Here is an 18974-nt window from a genome sequence, read left to right as displayed (position 1 = left end):
GTAAAGGGGCAGAATCCCCTCTCTGTCAACTAAACACAAATGGAGCAGGTCCCCAGTGTTCATTCTGCCCAGCTCTTGATTTATCATAATTGCTGATGACAAATGAAGTGCTGCAGGTCATGATTTGGCTGGAAGACTCTGTGGCTGTCTGCAGTGTACTAGTAATGCTTTAGACAACTGCAGGAGGCAGCTGCCTGTCCATCTGTCACATCTTGTTCTAGCTGTGCCACTTTGCTTTAGCAGATAAGAGACTCACAGAAACCAAAATCATTTTCTGAAGTATTTCTGTGCTTTTTCTCCTTTCATGACCAAGGTCCATGGTGATCCTCTTGAGCTCTTTCCCCAGAAGGGTAACACCAGAGCCACATTTCATGCATTTGCAGCTTGTCTGCTGTGGCCTGTGGGGTGCCATGGTATCTGTAAGAGCTTCCTCAGGTATTTTTCAGCTGCACAGATACACCAAGGAAGGCTTTTTTTTTGTAACTTAGTGTGATCTACTCACACTAGTTGTGCCTCCCTAGATTTCTGTACTTCAGTTTCAAAATACAAGTCTGAGAAGACACTTCCTGCTCTGCACTGGAAATGTGTGCATGGTTTAGCCCCAGACTTCATAGAGTTAGATAATCACAGAATCACAGAATTGTCAGGGTTGGAAGTGACCTCAAAGATCATCCAGTTCCAACCCCCCTGCTATGGGCAGGGACACCTCACACTACAGCAGGCTGATCAGAGCCACATCCAGCCTGGCTGCAAACACCTCCCGGGATGGATGGGGTTTCCACCACCTCCCTGGACAGCCTGTTCCAGTCTCTCACCAGCCTCATGGGGAAGAACGTCTTCCTATCATCCAATCTGAATCTCCTCACTTCTAGTTTTTCTCCATTCCCCCCACTCCTATCACTCCCTGACACTCTAAAAGTCCCTCCCCAGCTTTCTCGGAGCCCCCTTCGGATCCTGGAAGGCCACAAGAAGGTCTCCTGGGAGCCTTTTCTTCTCCAGACTGCACAACCCCAACTCTCTCAGTCTGTCCTCATAGCAGAGCAGCTCCAGCCCTCTGCTCATCCTCGTGGCCCTTCTCTGGACACCTTCCAGCACCTCCAGATCATTCTTGTACTAGGGGCTCCAGAACTGGATGCAGTACTCCAGGTGGGGTCTCACCTGGAAGAGGGAGAGAATCACCTCCCTTGAGGTGCTAATGCCCCATTAGAAGCCTGAAGCACCTCTGCTGTGAAGACAAGGTGAAAAATTTGGACTGTTCAGCCTGGGGAAGATAAGGCTTCAGGGAGACCTTAGAGCTGCATTTCAGTATCTGAAGGAGACCTACAGGAAGGCTGGGGAGGGACTGTTCAGAGGGGTCTGTGGGAATAGGACAAGGGGCAATGGTTTGAAACTGGAGCAGGGGAGATTTAGGTTGAGCATCAGGAGGAAGTTCTGCACAATGGGAGTGGTGAAATACTGGAACAGGCAGCCAAGGGATATGGTTGAGGCTGTGTCCCTGTAGATAGTCAAGATCAGACTTGCTGTGGCCCTGGGCAGCCTGATGTAGGTGGAGGTGTCCCTGCTGTCTGCAGGGGGGGTTGAACAAGATGAGCTTTGAGGGTCCCTTCCATCCTGATGCAATCTGTGAAGCTGAGCTGACTACACGTCCCCATCTGCAATGTAGATGTCTCTACCTAAGGTAGTTGCCTGCATTTGAGGGAGACAAATGGTAATTTATCTGATCCTAAAGGAGATGTCTCAAATAGGTCAGATGAATCATGGTCTAAAAGAATCTGTTTCTCTCTACACTAATAAAAAAAAAAAATCAAAGGGACCTGATGTTAGATGTAGATGGTAAAATTAGCTGGAAAGAATCTTTCCCAGGCTCTAAGTTGAACTATTAAAAGATTTCCACTGATGAATATAGAGAAGAGCTGGCACATGTTTCCAGCTAAAATCTTCCTTTGAGCCAGCTCTCCTGGAGATTTAAGAATGCACACATTTTAGTTTCCCAGCTAAAGACTATAGAAAAATGTACCTCCTAAAAGAAAATGCCAGTGCACATGAAAGCTAAAGGAAAAATGATCTCATGAAGAAAATGAAGACAGGAAAGAGAGGTGGAGTGGTAGCTGAGACAGACCTTTTAGATACATGTCCTGTGTGGAAAAAATTCCCCAAATACTGACAACAATGGTGGTCAAAAAAGCAGCTGAGTAACAAAAACAGAATCACAGAATGGTTTGGCTTGAAGGAGCCTTAAAGACCATCTAGTTCCAACCCCTGCCAGCTGCAGGGATGCCTCTCAACTAGCCCAGGTTCCCTAAGGTCTCATCCAACCTGGCCTTGAGCAATTCCAGGGAGGGGACATCCACAGCATCCCTGGGCAACCTGTTCCAGTGTCTCACCATCCTCACCCTAGAGAATTTCTTCCTAATCTCCAGTCTCAATCTCCCCTCTTCCAGCTTCAGACCATTCCCCCTCATCCTATCACTCCAAGCCCTGGTAAATGTCCCTTCCCACTCTCCTGTAGCCCCTTCAGGTATCAGAAGGCTGCCCTAAGGTTTCCCTGGAGCCTTCTCTTCTCCAGTCTGAACAGCAGTTCTCTCAGCCTGTCCCCACAGGGGATGTTCTCCAGCCCTCTGATCATCTTTGTGGCCTCCTCTGCATCCTCTCCAGCAGCTCCAGGTCCCTCCAGAGCTGGAGGCAGTGCTGCAGGTGGGGTCTGAGCAGAGCAGAGCAGAGGGGCAGAATCCCCTCCCTGTGCTGCTGCTCTCCCTGCTCTGGATGCAGCTCAGCACACAGCTGCCTGCTGGGCTGCCAGGGACCACTGCTGGCTCCTGGGGAGTTTCTCACCAACTGACAGCCCCAAGGCCTTCTCCTCCAGACTGCTCTCCAGCCACTCCTCACCCAGCCTGGATTTGTTCTTGGGATTCTCCCAGACCAGGTGTAGGACCTTGCACTTGGCCTTTATGAACTTCACAAGGTTGGCTGGACCCACATGCTAAGAACAAAGCAGCACCACCTGCTAGGAGAGGTCCATTGCTTCAAAGCTTACTCTGCCAGCACAGGAACTCTTTGCAGATGTAGTTCTAACTGGGGAGAGCCCAATGATAGCAACCACATGACAGGCCTGGGGCCACTGTGCTGCCTTACCTCTATGAAGAAGAGGCTGGCTGCTGATGTGGGGTGGTGGTACATGTAGATGGTCAGGAGGATGGCTGCAGCCACGATGAGGACCAGCACCAGGATGCCAACAATCAGGCCAGCATGAAGTGTTCCTCCTTTCTTCTCTGCCGCGCTGTCGTCTGTGGAAGCTGCACGAACAGCACGGTCATTAGCACGAGGATTCTGGCCTGTCTTATCCATTCCACTCCACAGTGTTTGCTTTCTCTCTCTGACAGGTTCCTTGTTTTCACAGAATCACAGAATCATAGAATTGTTAGGGTTGGAAGGGACCTCAAGGATCAGCCAGTTCCAACCCCCCTGCCATGGGCAGGGACACCTCACACTACAGCAGGTTGCTCACAGCCACATCCAGCCTGGCTGCAAAAACCTCCAGGGATGAGGCTTCCACCACCTCCCTGGGCAACCTGTGCCAGGCTCTCACCACCCTCACAGGGAAGAACTTCCTAACATCCAATCTGAATCTACCCATTTCTATTTTTGTTCCATCCCCCCAGTCCTATCCCTCCCTGACACCTTAAAAAGTCCCTCCCCAGCTTTCTTGGAGCCCCCTTCAGATACTGGAAGGCCACAAGAAGGTCTCCTGGGAGCCTTCTCTTCTCCAGACTGAACAACCCCAACTCTCTCAATCTATCTTCATAGGAGCCCCAGCCCTCTGCTCATCCTTGTGGCCCTTCTCTGGACACCTTCCAGCACCTCCAGATCCCACAGCCCAAGAAGGGAAAAGATGCTACATGCCTCTTTCCCACAACCAAATACTCTAACAACAGAATCACAAAATCACAGGAGCAGTTTGGTTGGAAAAGCCCTTTTAAGCTCATCCAGTCCAACCATTCTCTAACTCCACCAAGGCTGGGGCTAACCCATGTCCCTCAGCACCACATCTCTGCCTCTTTGAAACACCTGAAGCCACGGGGATTCAACCATCATAGAATCATAGAATGGTCTGGGTTGGAAGGGAGCTCCAAAGGTCATCCAGTCCAACCCTCTCTGCACTCAGCAGGGACATCCTCAACTAGATCAGGAGCCTGTTCCAGTTGCTGAGAAGCCTTTCAGGAAAGAAGTTTCTTCTAATCTCCAACCTAAACCTCCCCTGGGGCAACTTGAGGCCATTTCCTCTCCTCCTGTCACTTGTTACTAGAGATCTTAATGAACAGACATTTCCACATGTTTTCCTAATTCTAACTCCATAACCCCAATGAATATCCTTTCCTTGGAATGCAATCTGGACATTCCTAACTCAACCTGCTTCCTAATTACCTTCCTGTCCTCCTTTTGAGCCACAAGCTGCCTGGGACCAAAGGATGGAAAGGTATTTTACCTCCAAGGGAGTGAAATACACACTGGCACAGAGTTGGAGGTTAAATATGAATGCTGTTTACAAATATACACAGAACTCAACAGGTACTCAGGGGAAAGGAATGCCACAAAGCTGAGGAGGGGTCTGGAGCACAGCCTTATGAGGGAGCTGGGGGTGTTCAGCCTGGAGAAGAGGAGGCTCAGGGGAGACCTCATTGCTCTCTACAACTACCTGAAGGGAGGCTGTAGCCAGGTGGGGGTTGATCTCTTCTCCCAGGCAACCAGCAATATAACAAGAGGACACAGTCTCAAGCTGTGCAGGGGGAAGTTTAGGCTTGAGCTTGGAAAGAAGTTCTTCCCAGAAAGAGAGCCTGGCCATTGGGATGTGCTGCCCAGGGAGGTGGTGGGGTTGATGTCCCTGGAGGTGTTTAAGAAGGGCCTGGCTGAGGCATTTAGTGCCATGGTCTGGTTGATCAGTGAGGGTTGGGTGATTAGTTGGACTTGATGAGCTTGGAGGTCTCTTCCAACCTGCTTGCTTCTGTGATACACAAATTAAGCCCAGACCTCCACCTGGGTCTACCAGGCCAAAACCTTCCAAAATCTCTACTCCCCTCAGCCGGCCCAGGAGCAGGTCTCAATGGCCCCTGCCAGGCCAAAATCACCCAGCAAGAAATTGCCATCCAAGGCTGCAGAAGGACACAAACTCCCCTTCAAACCACAAGGGATAAGAGCAGAGAGAAGGGAGGAAGGAGAGAGAACTGGCTGTGAATTCCCTTTATCTAGGGAGCTGCAGTATGATGGGATGGGATAACAACAGATGGATAACAACAGCTACACTTTCCTGTGTCCACCCCCTGGGCTGCCTACCCCTTGGAGGGCTTTTTGCCTCTACGGTAGGACACCCACTCCTAAACCAGAACACCTCCTCATACATTTTTTGCTTTGATTTCCTCCTGAAACCATCTCAGGTGCCCCAAAGACAAAAAGTAGCCAGGGACCACATCATAAATGCCATGTGGGCTTTGCTTTTTGAAGGTCCAAGTTGAGACATGCCCCAGAGCCTTGTGAGGTGTCACTAACAAACACACTCAGGAAGCCTAATTCCTTAGCTGGAGAGGGGCTTGGAACCACTCTGCACAGCTGAACCAGACAGCCCAAAGTGTGACAGATGGATGCTAAACGACCCTGCAATATTGGTCTGGATGGAACACTAAGCATCCCAAAGGATTACAGGAGACCATCCATTTACTAAACTTGATAGTGAGAGGCGCTCAATCCGGGCTCCTGTCAGGAGACAAGAGGTCTGTCTCTGTCACACAAGCTTCAACATAACTGACTGGAAGTCTTTTAGCAATGGTGTAGCCTCTGTAGGAAAAGGCTCTCAATAAATTAGCCAAAATCTGTAGAACTGCTTGTGCTTGGCTGTGATTTCAGCTTTGGACAAACTGGAATGTCATAGGAACGACAAACATGGCGATAAGCAATGATTCTTCAGCATCCTCTTGCACAACAGGAGAAGTGCTCTTTTGCACACTGCTGCAAGCAAAAGATGCAGAATCCCTAGCTATAAAAAACACCCAAAGAACACTGGTCATTTGGCTTCACAAACTTACACATTCTCCCATCCCTGAAGACCACAGAATCACAGAATGTTAGAGGTTGGAAGAGACCTCCAGAAGATGACCCAGTCCAACCCCCCTGCCTGAGCAGCCACCTAGAAGATATTTCAGCTGTGCAAAATCCTGGTGCCATAGTGTTAGCCAGTAGGATAAGAACTGGAATAGAGCACAAGTTCAGCTCATGTCTATAGTTTTGCTCTTGGGTAATCACAGGATCACAGAACATTAGGGGTTGGAAGGAACCTGGAAAGCTCATCCAGTTCAACCCCACTGCCAGAGCAGGAGCAGCCAGGGCAGGTCACACAGGAACACATCCAGGTGGGGTTGGAAAGTCTCCAGAGAAGGAGACTCCACAACCTCTCTGGGCAGCCTGCTGCAGTGTTTTGACACCCTCACAGCAAAAAACCTTTCCCTTCTGTTCCTGTGGCACCTCCTCTGCTCCACATCTCTGCCTCTCTGAAAAACCTCCAGGGATGGGGATTTAACCACCTCCCTCAGCAGCCTGTTCCAGTAGTTGAGAACCCTTTCAGGGAAGAATTTTCTTCTAATATTTAATTTACACCTCCCCTGGGGCAACTTAAGGCCATTTCTTCTGATCCTAATTGTTACTAGGGAGAAGAGACCAAACCCCACCATGCTCCAACCTCCTTTCAGGGAACTGTAGAGAGCAATGAGGTCTCCCCTCAGCCTCCTTTTCTCCAGTCTAAACCTCAGTTCCCTCAGCTGTTTCTCAGCAGACCTGTTCTCCAAATCTTAAGAGATAATGAGTCCAATAATTTGAGATTCCAGGATGTGGGAGGCATTAATGAATGTAGTAACAAATTGCAAGCACACACCTCCACTCATTAGGCACTGTCTCATCCTGAAGGTACTTTGTTTTTCACTGAAAAGTTAATGACTACCTCTCCACACACAAGCTTCAGTTCCAGTTCTGCTAACTGTGGGCATCCAGGTTGAGCTTAGGGATGAAGAGAATCCAAGAACCAGGTTTCTCACTACCTAAATCTTGAAAAGGGATTGATTTAGCTTTCTTAAAGCTTAGTTAACACAGATGTGTGTTGACCATGAGCCAGCAATGTGCTCTTGTGGGCAAGAAGGCCAAGGGCATCCTGGGGTGCTTTAGAAGGGCTGTGGTCAGTAGGTCAGAGAGGTTCTCCTCCCCCTCTACTCTGCCCTGCTGAGGACACATCTGCAATGTTGTGTCCAGTTCTGGGCCCCTCAGCTCAAGAAGGACCTCAGGGAACTGCTTGAGAGACTCCAGCACAGAGCCACAAAGCTGCTCCAGGCAGTGGAACATCTTCCTCATGAGCAGAGCCTGAGGGAGCTGAGGGCTCTGTAGCTTGGAGAGGAGGAGCCTGAGGGTGACCTCATTGCTGGTGATAAAGATGTGCAGGGGGAAGTGCCCAGAGGCTGGAGCCAGGCTCTGCTGGGTGATGCCCAATGCCAGCACAAGGGGCAGTGGGGGAAGCTGAGCCATAGGAAGTTCCATGGAAACAGGAGGAAGAATGTTTTCCCTATGAGGGTGACAGAGCCCTGGAACAGGCTGCCCGGGGGGGGTTGTGGAGTCTCCCTCTCTGGAGATAGTCAAGACCTGCCTGGATGTGTTCCTGTGTGACCTGCTCCAGGTGCTCCTGCTCTGGCAGGGGGTTGGACTGGATGAGCTTTGGAGGTCTCTTCAGCCCCTCACATTCTGTGATCTTTTAAAACAGAAAGCCAGTGTCAGCTCTATTTGATTTTTCCTTTGTTTTTTGGTTGTTTTGGGTTTTGGTTGGCTTTGGGTTTTTTGTTGTTATTGTTTTGTGGGTTTTCATTTGGGTTTGGTTTTGGTTTTCTTAGCAGTACATACAGTGACAGTTTCCAGGCCAGTCTTTCTTCCTGTCACATTGCAGTGAAAGAAAGGAGATGCTGCCTGCCTAGGATGTGGAAGATCTATTTTCAAATATATTCCCACCCTAAAAAGACTTCAACTACTTGCTGGTAGTTGCAGCACTACACAGCAAAGGCTGCATGGAGAAGACAGGAGAAAAAGGTGACCCTAAAGAGGTTCCTCTAGCTTTCAGGCAGCAGAGTGTTTCACTTGACATTAATAGTTTATTAAATAGCTGTTCAGTCTCAGCTGAGAATGGATAAATGTTTGCAAGCTCCTGTCTCAATTCCTGTTCATGCACTGTAACAACATTTAGTAGTTGCACATCTATTGCAAATCACCAAACAAATGCAAATGAAGCAATTGAAAGGCCATCAGGACAGGCCTGCTTTGTTGGACAATGCTTTGGTTGGGCTGTTAATTCCAGTGATGAGCAGTTAGTTGTGTGAGTCACCCAGCTGAGAAGCAACTGCTCCCCACAAGCAGCAGAGGATTCACAGTTTGTCTGTCTCATAATTGTCTTTGTGACAGCTTCATACTCTTTGACTCTTCCCTTCAGTGCCACATTGGTGCATCATAGACTACTTTGTCACTGGTGCCCATTTTCAGGCCAGTTGGCAGTGAAGGATCCATTTGGATTGTTGCAGTGCTGTGGCTGAAGGCAGACCATCGTGTTCTGCATGTTAAAAAACGCTGGACTTCAGCAAAGGCTGGAACCACTCTGAAAAGGCCAGCAAACCAATCTCATCTGAGCTGGTATTTTCAGTCAGCATAGAATCATGGAATGGCTCAGGTTGGAAGGGACCTCGGAGATCATCTACTCCAACCTGCCTGCCAAAGGCAGGGACACCTCTAAACTAGGCTTGGCTGCTCAAGGACTCATCCAACCTGGCCTTGAACACCTCCAGGGAGGAAGCAGCCACAGCCTTTCTTGGCAACCTGTTCCAGAGTCTCACCACCCTGGGACTGAAGAAATTCTTCCTAAGATCCAGTCTAAACCTACCTCAGCTTCGAACCATTCCCCCTTGTCCTGTCTCTAGACACCCTCAGGAAAAGTCCCTCTGCAGCCTTCCTGTTGGTTCCTTTCAGGTATTGGAAGGCAGCTCTGAAATCTCCCTGAAGCCTTCCCTTCTCCAGGCTGAACACCCCCCAGCTCTCTCAGTCCATCCTCACAGCAGAGCTGCTCCAGCCCTTGGGTCATCTTTGTGTCCCTCCCCTGGACTCCCTCCACCAGCTCTGTGTCTTTCTTCTGCTGGGGACACCAGACCCAGAGGCTGGATTCCAGATGGGGTCTCACAGGAGTGCACAGCTTTGCAAAGGAGAGCACAGTCTCTTCCAAAAAACACAGGGGACAAAACCGCCTGCCCAGGTTTCTGCTAGTCTAGTGTGGAGCACTTCATGGCCATCAGAGCAGTGATCAGAATGCCAGGTGCAAAGCATAAAGAAACACAATAAATGCCTTTCCTAAATGGCAACAAGTGTAAGCAACTTGTTATTTCCACAGCTGAAATTCAGTTCCTTGACTCCAGGGCTCAAATACTCCAGGGAAATTGTTTTCCCTCTCTTTGCACAGAGGCAACTTTGAAAATACTCTCTTGCTGCAAAATCAACTGACAGTTCTTCCAAGGGTAATAGATGGGGAAAAAAAGGACTTGGAAAATTTTTCAGCTGCAGAAATCTTATTAAGATGTCACAGCACATTTGCTGTTCCAGGCAAGGCTGTACCCATGGGAAGACAAATGTCTCATTGGCCAATCCTTGCCCCAAAGGGAACTCTGTAGAACTTTCCACAAACTTTCTTTTTGTTTTTCTGCTCAAAAAAAAAGAAAAAAAAAATCAATTGTTACAAATGATACAATTCTTACATAGAATTGTTTTGGTTGGAAAACATCTCTAAGATCATGGAGCCCAACTCTCAATCAACATGCAGAAAGCCTTTAAGCACAAGGAGCATGGTTAACAGCTCACAATAAGTTCCACCTTAACATGAAGAAAAATGTTTTTACTCTAAGGGTGATAGAGCCCTGGAGCAGGCTGTCCTGAGAGGCTGTAGAGAGCAATGAGCCTCCTCTGGACCACGAGATGGATAAAGAACTGGCTTGATGGCTGCACCCAAAGAGTGGCTGTCAATGGTCCATGTCCCAGTGGAGGCCAGGGACAAGCTGAGTCCCTCAGGGCTCAGTCCTGGGACCAGTCTTGTTCAACACCTTTGTTGGTGACATGGACAGAGGCATTGAGGCACCCTCAGCAAGTCTGCTGATGACACCAAGCTATGTGGTGCAGCAGACAGGCTGGAGGGAAGGGATCCATCCAGAGGGACCTGGACAGGCTGGAGAGGTGGGCACAAGACAACCTCGTGAGGTTCAACAAGACAAAGTGCAGGGTCCTGCAGCTGGGTCAAGGCAATCCCAAGCACAAATCCAGGCCGGGCAGTGACTGACTGGAAAGCAGCCCTGAGGAGAGGGACTTGGGGGTGCTGGTGGAGGAGAAGCTCAACATGAGCTGTCAATGTGCACTTGCAGCCCAGAAAGCCAACCAGAGCCTGGGCTGCATCAAGAGAAGTGTGGCCAGCAGGTCAAGGAAGGTGATTCTCCCCCTCTGCTCAGCTCTGCTGAGACCCTACCTGGAGTACTGCGTCCAGTTCTGGAGCCTCTGTTACAAGAGGGCTATGGACATGCTGGAAGGTGTCCAGAGAAGGGCCACCAGGATGAGCAGAGGGCTGGAGCACCTCTGCTATGAGCACAGACTGAAAGAGTTGGGGCTGTTCAGTCTGGAGAAGAGAAGACTCCGAGGTCACCTTATTGCAGCCTTCCAGTATCTGCAGAAAGCTGGGGAGGGACTTTTTAGGCTATCAGGTAGTGACAGGACTTGGTGGAATGGAACAAAGCTGGAAGTGGGGAGATTCAGACTGGATGTGAGGAAGAAGTTCTTCCCCATGAGAGTGGTGAGAGCCTGGAATGGGTTGCCCAGGGAGGTGTTTAAGGCCAGGCTGGATGAGGCTCTGGCCAGCCTGATGTAGCATGAGGGGGGTTGGAACTGGATGATCCTTGTGGTCCCTTCCAACCCTGACTGATTCTATGATTTTATGGTTTTAAACAGCTCCTGCTCCACTGCTACCACCATTTTTGCACCCATCCCAGAGCCAGGAGCAAGAACCTCACCCAGCCAAGACACCACACAGAGGAGCTCAGCCCCAGTAAGGAAGCCCAGCCAGCACCCGTGGATGTTATTGGAGCAGTTGTCAATTCTTCCTAGCTAACCGGGGGGCCTTTTGGGATCCCCATCACCAATCACCCAGTGGGCACCATGGGCACTCACCAGTGATGAGAGGAGGATCCTCAGCCCAGATGGGCTCAGCTTGGGGCTTCTGCCTTTCCTGGGGGGGATTAAAAAGGGGAGTGGGTGGGGAGGGAAAGTGGCCACACCTGGGGTGGGAGGAGACTCCAACAGAGCCCAGGTGCTCTGGGATTTGAGGGGAAAAAGGGGTGGGTGGGGTGGAAAAGGGGCAGATCTGGTGGGAAAGGGGAGGTGGTGGTGAAAGGAGGGAATTTTAAAAAAAACTTTATTTTCCATAAATCTTCCATGCTGCACAGCTGCAGTTCATGGCTTGCTTTGCCTCTATGCAAAAAGAACAAACCCATCAATAGTTCATAAAACAAAGCACAATATTGGCTATTACAATGAAGCCTTTCCATAAGGATCATTTTGCTTGGTGGGAAAATCTGTGCTTTTCAGATCAAAATAACAAGTTTTAACAACAACAACAACAAAAAAGTTCTCCAAGAGTGAATTTTCTTCCTGGATACCAGCAGAAAACACCAGGATAATGAAGGGACTGGAGCATATGCCCTATGAGGTGAGGCTGAGAGCCCTGGGGCTTTCTGGTCTGGAGAGGAGAAGACTGAGAGGGGATTTAACGGATATTTATGAATACCTGAGGGCTGGGGGTCAGGGGAGAGGGGACAAGGGGACAGGCTCTGCTCTCTTGCACCCTGGGATAGGACAAGGGGCAATGGATGGAAACTCCAGCACAGGAGGTTCCACCTCTACATGAGGAGGAGCTTCTTCACTGGGAGGGTCCCAGAGCACTGGAACAGGCTGCCCAGAGAGGTTGTGGAGTCTCCTTCTCTGGAGCCTTTCCAGCCCTGTCTGGATGTGTTCCTGTGTGACCTGTGCTGGATTCTATGGCCCTGCTCTGGCAGGGGGGTTGGACTCAATGACCCCCGGAGGTCCCTTCCAACCCTAACATCCTGTGAGCCTGTGATCCTCTTTTCTACACTAAACATGCCCAGCTCCCTCAGCTGCTCCTCACCAGCCCTGTTCTCCAAACCCTTCTCCAGCTTTGCTGCCCTTCTCTGGACCTGCTCCAGCTTTTCAATGCTCTTCTTGGAATGAGTGCCCAAAACTGACCCCAGGACTTGAGGTATGTTCTCGCCAGTGCTGAGTACAGGGGAACAATTGCTTCCCTGGTCCTGCTGGCCACACTATTCCTGATCCCAGGATGCTGGTGGCTGCATTGGCCACCTGGGCACACCCTGGCTCTTCTTCATCCACCTGTCCATCAACACCCCTCTGCTGGGTGGTTTCCAGCCACTCTGCCCCAAGCCTGGAGCATCCATGGGGTTGTTGTGACCCAAGTGCAGGACCCAGCACTTGGACTTGTTGAACCTCATACAACTGACCTCAGCCCATCCAGTGCCTCCTGGCCAGACCATTCCCAATCCAGGCCAGGATGCTGTTGGCTTTCTTGGCCACCTGGGCATACTGTTGGCTCATGTTCAGCCATCTGTTAACCAGCACCCCCAGGTCCTTTGCTGATGGGTAATTTTCCAGCCACTCTGCCCCAAGCCTGGAGGATGGCATGGTGGTGGTGTCAGCCAAGTGCAGGACCCAGCACTTAGCTTTTTTAAACTTCATACAACTTGCCCTCAACTCATTGATCCAGCCTGGCCAGATCCCTTCACAGAGCCTTCCTACCCTCAAGCAGGTCAACACTCCCACCCAATTTAATGTCTTCTGCAGACCTACTGAGCATGCACTGAAATCCCTTGCCCAGATCATTGATAAAGATACAGAAAGAGAATTCATGATGATAATTCCAGAGCCTTGATGCAAACATGGCATTTTCAAAAGGTTATTAGCTGCAAAACCTCCACTGCATTCCCCAAAGTACGCAAACATTTTGGTATTGCTCAGGCTTTTGAAGCTGTAGGATATCATTGAGCCAATGTAGCTTTGGTTTTCCATCATAAAAGCTTCTCTCTCATTAGACTTTTAAAGGATCTAGTGTGAGAAAGTAAAGGCTCTGTGTTCCTGACCTGAAACAATCTACTCTTCATTCCCTGTGGCAAATCACAGGGAATCAAAGCACACACCTGCAGCAGCAGAGCCTTTACCTCACCCTAATCTAGAGGTCACTAGAAAATTCAACACAGAAGTGAAGATTCATCAAAAAAGACCTTCTCTGATTCAAAGCTGTGTTTACTGTAAGAGTGAGGAATCCTGCTGTGCTGCTTTGCTCCCATGTTGTCTGAAGTAAATTTCTTTTCTTGTTTAGATTTCAAGAGTAAAAGGCTCAGCTGAAGGAAAATGAATAACCACATCAGGTGATGGTTTGCCCTCTTAAAATGCAGCAGCTTTCTCCATGGAAATGGGACTTCCTATATTGGAGCTAAGTGATGTGTCTAGAGAAGGGCAAGGAAGCTGATGAAGGGTCTGGAGAACAGGGCTGGTGAAGAGCAGCTGAGGGAACTGGGGGTGTTCAGCCTGGGGAAGAGGAAGCTGAGGGGAGACCTCAATTGCTCTCTACAACTCCCTGAAAGAAGGTTGGAGTGAGGTGGGGGTAGGTATCAAGTGGTAAGATGAGAGGAAATGGCCTGAAATTGTGCCAGGGGAGGTTTGGGTTGGAGATTAGGAAGCATTTCTTTCCTGCAGGGGCCCAGGATTGGCATAGGCTGCCCAGGGAGGTGGTGGAGTCACCATCCCTGGAGGTGTTCAAAAAAGCAGTGTGTGGGAGCTGATCTGAAAAGTGCACACACTTATCTCATGGAGCCTTGTTCACAGCCACACACAGATCATGTGTGGGCCCTGGGGGACAGGCTTTAATGGCCATGGTGGTGCTGGGTTGATGGTTGGACTCAATGATTTCAGAGGGCTTTTCCAGCTGAAACAATTCTGTGGTTCTATCATGTCTCAGACCCTACCACCTCAATCTACAAAGCAGGCTACAGCCACCCCTCACTTGCTCCAGTCTTCAACATGTTGTTTGCTTCCAAGGGATTCTTCCTTTTCAGATCTTGGGCAAAGAACAGAGAAGTGAAAAAAAAAATAATCCCATTGCAATTCCCAAATGGAAAGAAACTTGGATGTGTTTTCTAAAGGCCATTTTCTGAATTATTTATACTGTTTTGAGCTGTTTATGAGCTGCTCATCATGAAGCATCTGGTGTGAGGCCAGCCACCTGACACAGAGCAATGGCTCATGGGCAGAGTGTGGGCACAGCTCAGCTGGGAGTGTGCCTGGTACCGAACAGACACAAAAGGGGTGAGTGAAGGGTGGGGTGAGTTGACTTGTATGGACTCAGAGAAGAGTTTCAGTTGGAAAAGACCTTTAAAATCATTGAGTCCAACCAGTATCTGACTTTAGCAAGGCTGGGGCTAAGCCATGTCCCTCAGCACCACATCTCTGCCTCTTTTAAACATCTACAGGGATGGGGATTCCACCACCTCCCTGGGCAGCCTGTGCCAGTGATTGAGAGCCCTTTCAGGGAAGAAGTTTCTTCTAATGTCCAATCTAAACTTCCCTTCTCTTTCCAGAATTTGGGGAGGGGTGGAGATGCTGAGAATTATTACAGCTGCTTATTTGTCTATTGATCTTTAAGAACAAAATACAAAGCAAATTGTTTTCAAGACTACTAAGAGAAAGAAAGGCTCAGGGACATGGCTGAAGACCAAATACCCATGAAGTACCACCCTGAGTTCCTAGATGACCTTATTCCAAGGGATCACTTGTGTGTCAAAGCCATGCCAAATAACAGCTCTGCCAACAAATGGCCAGTTCAGTGCCCACTGCAGCTTGTAACTCACTGTCCTGTGAGGGAATGGCAAGGGAGGGGATGGATGGCAGCTGCTTTCTGTGGAGGGAACAGGCCTCTGATTTGAGGGAAGGAGAAAATAATGGCTGAATGTTACTGGCAAAACAATTGACAAGAAAACAGACAAAATGCTGAGTGCCACCTGCACATCAGGTTTGTTCAAAATGTGAATAATTCTCTGTGAGGGCCAGGAGAGACCACTATGCCTCAGCTGCCCTGTCCCACCACACCTGGGGCCTCTGCCATGGGATTGGGGACTCTGTTTAACCTTAAGAGGAAACCTGCACTATGTTGGAGGTGAACCTGTATTGAGCCCCAGCTCTGATCTTGTCCCATGGACCAGAGAAGGGCCAGGAGAATGCTCAGAGGCCTGGCAGCCCTGTAGTGTGAGGAGAGGCTGAGAGAGCTGGGGTTGTACAGCCTGGAGAAGAGAAGGCTGAGGGGAGACCTTAGCACCATGGACCAGGACATAAAGAGTGGCTGCCAGGAGGATGGAGACTCCTTTTTGACAAGGAGTCCATGGAAGAGACAAGGGCTGATGTGGACAAGTTACTGCTGGGGAGATTCCCCTTGGACTCGAGAAGAAAATGTTTCCCCATGAGACCAGTCAGACCTTGGAATCATCTCCCAAGGGAAGTGGTGGATTCCCCTACACTGGACAGCTTTAAGACTCAGCTTTCCAAAGTGCTGGGCCAGCTCCTTTCAACTTTGCTACTGTGTAGAAAGGTTGGAGCAGCTGATCCTTGGGGGTCCCCTTCCAAGCTGGCATTCTGTGAACCTTGGGTCAGTGCTGAGGGGAGCTTGTCTTCAGTCCTGTCTACAGGCCATGTGTGCTTTGACTGACCTTGGGGCTGTGTTGTTTACTTATCTCTGGAGCTGTCTCCATTTGCTGCTGATGTGACTCCCTGTATGGAGCTGGTTCATCACCTCAGCTTCTCTGGGGCTGCTGAGGGGAGCAGCTTCCTTTGCTCCTTGCCTGAGCTGTGCTGCCAGCTTCTGTGCCTAGCCTGCTCCCAGTGCTTCCTTGCTGATCTAGCATCCTGCCTCGACCCCAGGCCTGCCTTGTCACTGCAGACTCAGGGAGCAGAACCCAGTGACCCCAGCCTCAGGCAGCCCCTGAGCTGCTGGACTCTACCTACGCCCTGCCCATGCCCACTGCTGCACTTGGCTGCCAGTTCTCCTGACCTTGATGGAAGCTCGGTGCTCCCTGCCTGGAGGGAAGGCAAACAGAGCCAACAATATTCCCTTTTACATCAGTGGGAATAGAATGTATTTCAATTTGCTCAGTAAACCATCCTCTGCTTTTGAGAAACCATTCTGAAGCCCACAGAGTTCAACCCAGATCTTTCCTTTCTCCTCTCTGTGTCAGCAGCCTACATCTCATAACCCAGTTCTGTCCTAATAGCAAAATTCTCATCAGCTTCAAAGGGAGAAGAAAAAAATCTCAGGTCTCAGTCCTTGAACCTCAGAGATGATGATAAAAGCAGTCCCCTGCAGAGCCTCATTTAACAGAGCCCTTTATCAGTAGAACAAGAGGGTCTTATTAACTTACATGGGGAATGGGAGTGGAGAAACACAGGATCTCTGCTGGTACAGACAGGGAGAAAATGGACATTTTTGTTCACAAAATATCACAGAATAATTCACTACTATCAAGGAATTTGTAACTCAGTATTATTGTTTAGAACCAGCATCATATCCTCTCTTAATACAGCACTGTCAGCAAGTTTGTTGAGGACACCAAACTGGGTGGAGTGGCAGACACAGGAGAGTTGTGCTGCCATTCAGTGAGACTGAGACAGGCTGAGAGCTGGGCAGGGAGAAATGGAATGAAATCCAACAAGGACAAGGGCAGAGTCTGGCACCTGGGAAAGAACAACCCCATGGACTAGGATAGGTTGGGGACTGACCTGTTGGAGAGCAGTGAAGGGGAAAAGGACCTGGGGGTCCTGGTGGATGGGAGGTTGACCATGAGCCAGCAATGTGCTCCGGTGGGCAAGAAGGCCAAGGGCAGCCTGGGGTGCTTTAGAAGGGCTGTGGTCAGTAGGTCAAGAGAGGTTCTCCTCCCCCTCTACTCTGCCCTGCTCAGGCCACATCTGCAATATTGTGTCCAGTTCTGGGCCCCTCAGGTCAAGAAGGACCTCAGGGAACTGCTTGAAAGAGTCCAGCACAGAGCCACAAAAATGATGAAGGCAGTGGAACATCTTCCTCATGAGCAGAGCCTGAGGGAGCTGAGGGCTCTGTAGCTTGGAGAGGAGGAGCCTGAGGGTGACCTCATTGCTGGTGATAAAGATGTGCAGGGGGAGTGCCCAGAGGCTGGAGCCAGGCTCTGCTGGGTGATGCCCAATGCCAGCACAAGGGGCAGTGGGGGAAGCTGAGCCATAGGAAGTTCCATGGAAACAGGAGGAAGAATGTTTTCCCTGTGAGGGTGACAGAGCCCTGGAACAGGCTGCCCGGGGGGGTTGTGGAGTCTCCCTCCCTGGAGATATTCAAGACCTGCCTGGATGTGTTCCTGTGTGATCTGCTCTAGGTGCTCCTGCTCTGGCAGGGGGGTTGGACTGGATGAGCTTTGGAGGTCCCTTCCAGCCCCTAACATTCTGTGAGTCTGTGAAATATTACTGATGATTATAATACAGTTAATAATTATATCAATACAGTTAAAAAAATTACTTTGTACATCCACATGTGGAAGTTAATTAAATCTGCTGCTTTCTAAACCACTTCTAAAGTAGCAAATGTTTCATTTCCTGGGCAGTTGCTGAGCTTATTTGCCCTGCTGCCCTTCCACCCAGATGTGGAAGGCTGAAGCCCTGTGAGAGTCTGCTAAAAGCTCTCTGGCCAATCTGATTTTGATTGGTGGAGTTCAGTGGGGTATAATTTGGCAAACAACTGACATTATTTACAGACACCACCACCCCCCCCCCCCAAAAAAAAAAAAAAACAAAACCAAAAGAAAACAAATCATCTCTTACCTCCATTATCTTTCAGGTGCAGAGCTATCTTGGTGTCATCTAGAAAGCAAACTCAGAGTTAGTTGCAGGAAAATGCATTGCTCTAGGTTACCAGGCATGTTAGGAAGGCTTTCCTAATGCCCAAGAAATTCCTCAATTAGAACACCATTTGGTACTCAGCTCAGTGGGAATTAGGAGTGTGGGGTTCTTACACTCAGCAATGCTTTACCTCCTTACTACTGAGAAAAAAAAAATAAACCAAACCAAAAACATTTATGAGAGTGTAAAGGAAGATTCCACATACTGGTAAACAAGGATTCTAGAGCCTGACTTAATTTATGTTCCATATTCATACCCAGCTTGAGCATCCTATCCCATTAAGGACTATATGAACCAGCATAAAGCATTAAAATAAAGCAATGACTTATTTCCTCTCCTAAGAATCATAAAAGGGTCTATCAGTCTTAAATACACTTTTTTTCTTTCACATTCCTCACCTTGTTGTGAGCTTCAATGACCAAAATGCCAGGGAGTGATGCTGCTAATGCAGGGCAAATCCTGCACCAGCAGTTTCTAAACTTATCTTGCTGCAGACAAGCCCAGCTTGTCTTATCAGTAGATTCCCACCTTGAAAAACCTTCAGCTGAGCCTTTCCTGTCACAGGCCACTTCAACAATCTGCCTGCACCTGGTCCCATCTCTTGTGTGATCACACAATTCCAAGAGAAACCTCCCCCAGTCCATTTTATAGCTGCCATCTGATTAATCTGAGTTAGCTTTTCTACCCAGCTGAATGTTGTCCAGAAGCAGGAGGTCTCAGCCACAGAAAGGTGAGCTTTAAGCAGCTAGTGGAACCCTTAAGGATGAGCACACATCATCACTTGCCCAGTTAAGTCAGTTCTGAAGCCTAGAGAAACTATTTCCCAGCACTACATGAAGAGAATAGTGCCAATGACTGGGAAGAAGTAAAGAGGCAAATTTCAA

The 18974-nt window shown here is 49.2% G+C and overlaps 1 protein-coding gene across 1 annotated transcript in view; it reads right to left on the bottom strand.

Moving 5' to 3' along the window:
* Window positions 1-18974, bottom strand: part of PLXDC2 (plexin domain containing 2) — a 316666-nt gene that overhangs the window by 11252 nt on the left and 286440 nt on the right. Inside the window, exons 12-13 of the mRNA XM_054390077.1 lie at window positions 18013-18051; window positions 3133-3293 (exon numbers count right to left, since the gene is read on the bottom strand). Of these exons, the coding sequence (XP_054246052.1) occupies window positions 3133-3293; window positions 18013-18051 (200 nt within the window). The remainder of the gene's footprint in view (window positions 1-3132; window positions 3294-18012; window positions 18052-18974) is intronic.

This window comes from Indicator indicator, chromosome 20 (assembly GCF_027791375.1).
Source record: "Indicator indicator isolate 239-I01 chromosome 20, UM_Iind_1.1, whole genome shotgun sequence".
NCBI lineage: Eukaryota > Metazoa > Chordata > Aves > Piciformes > Indicatoridae > Indicator > Indicator indicator.
The sequence above is the reverse complement of the archived record's forward strand: the minus strand, read 5'-3'. Positions and strand labels throughout refer to the sequence as shown.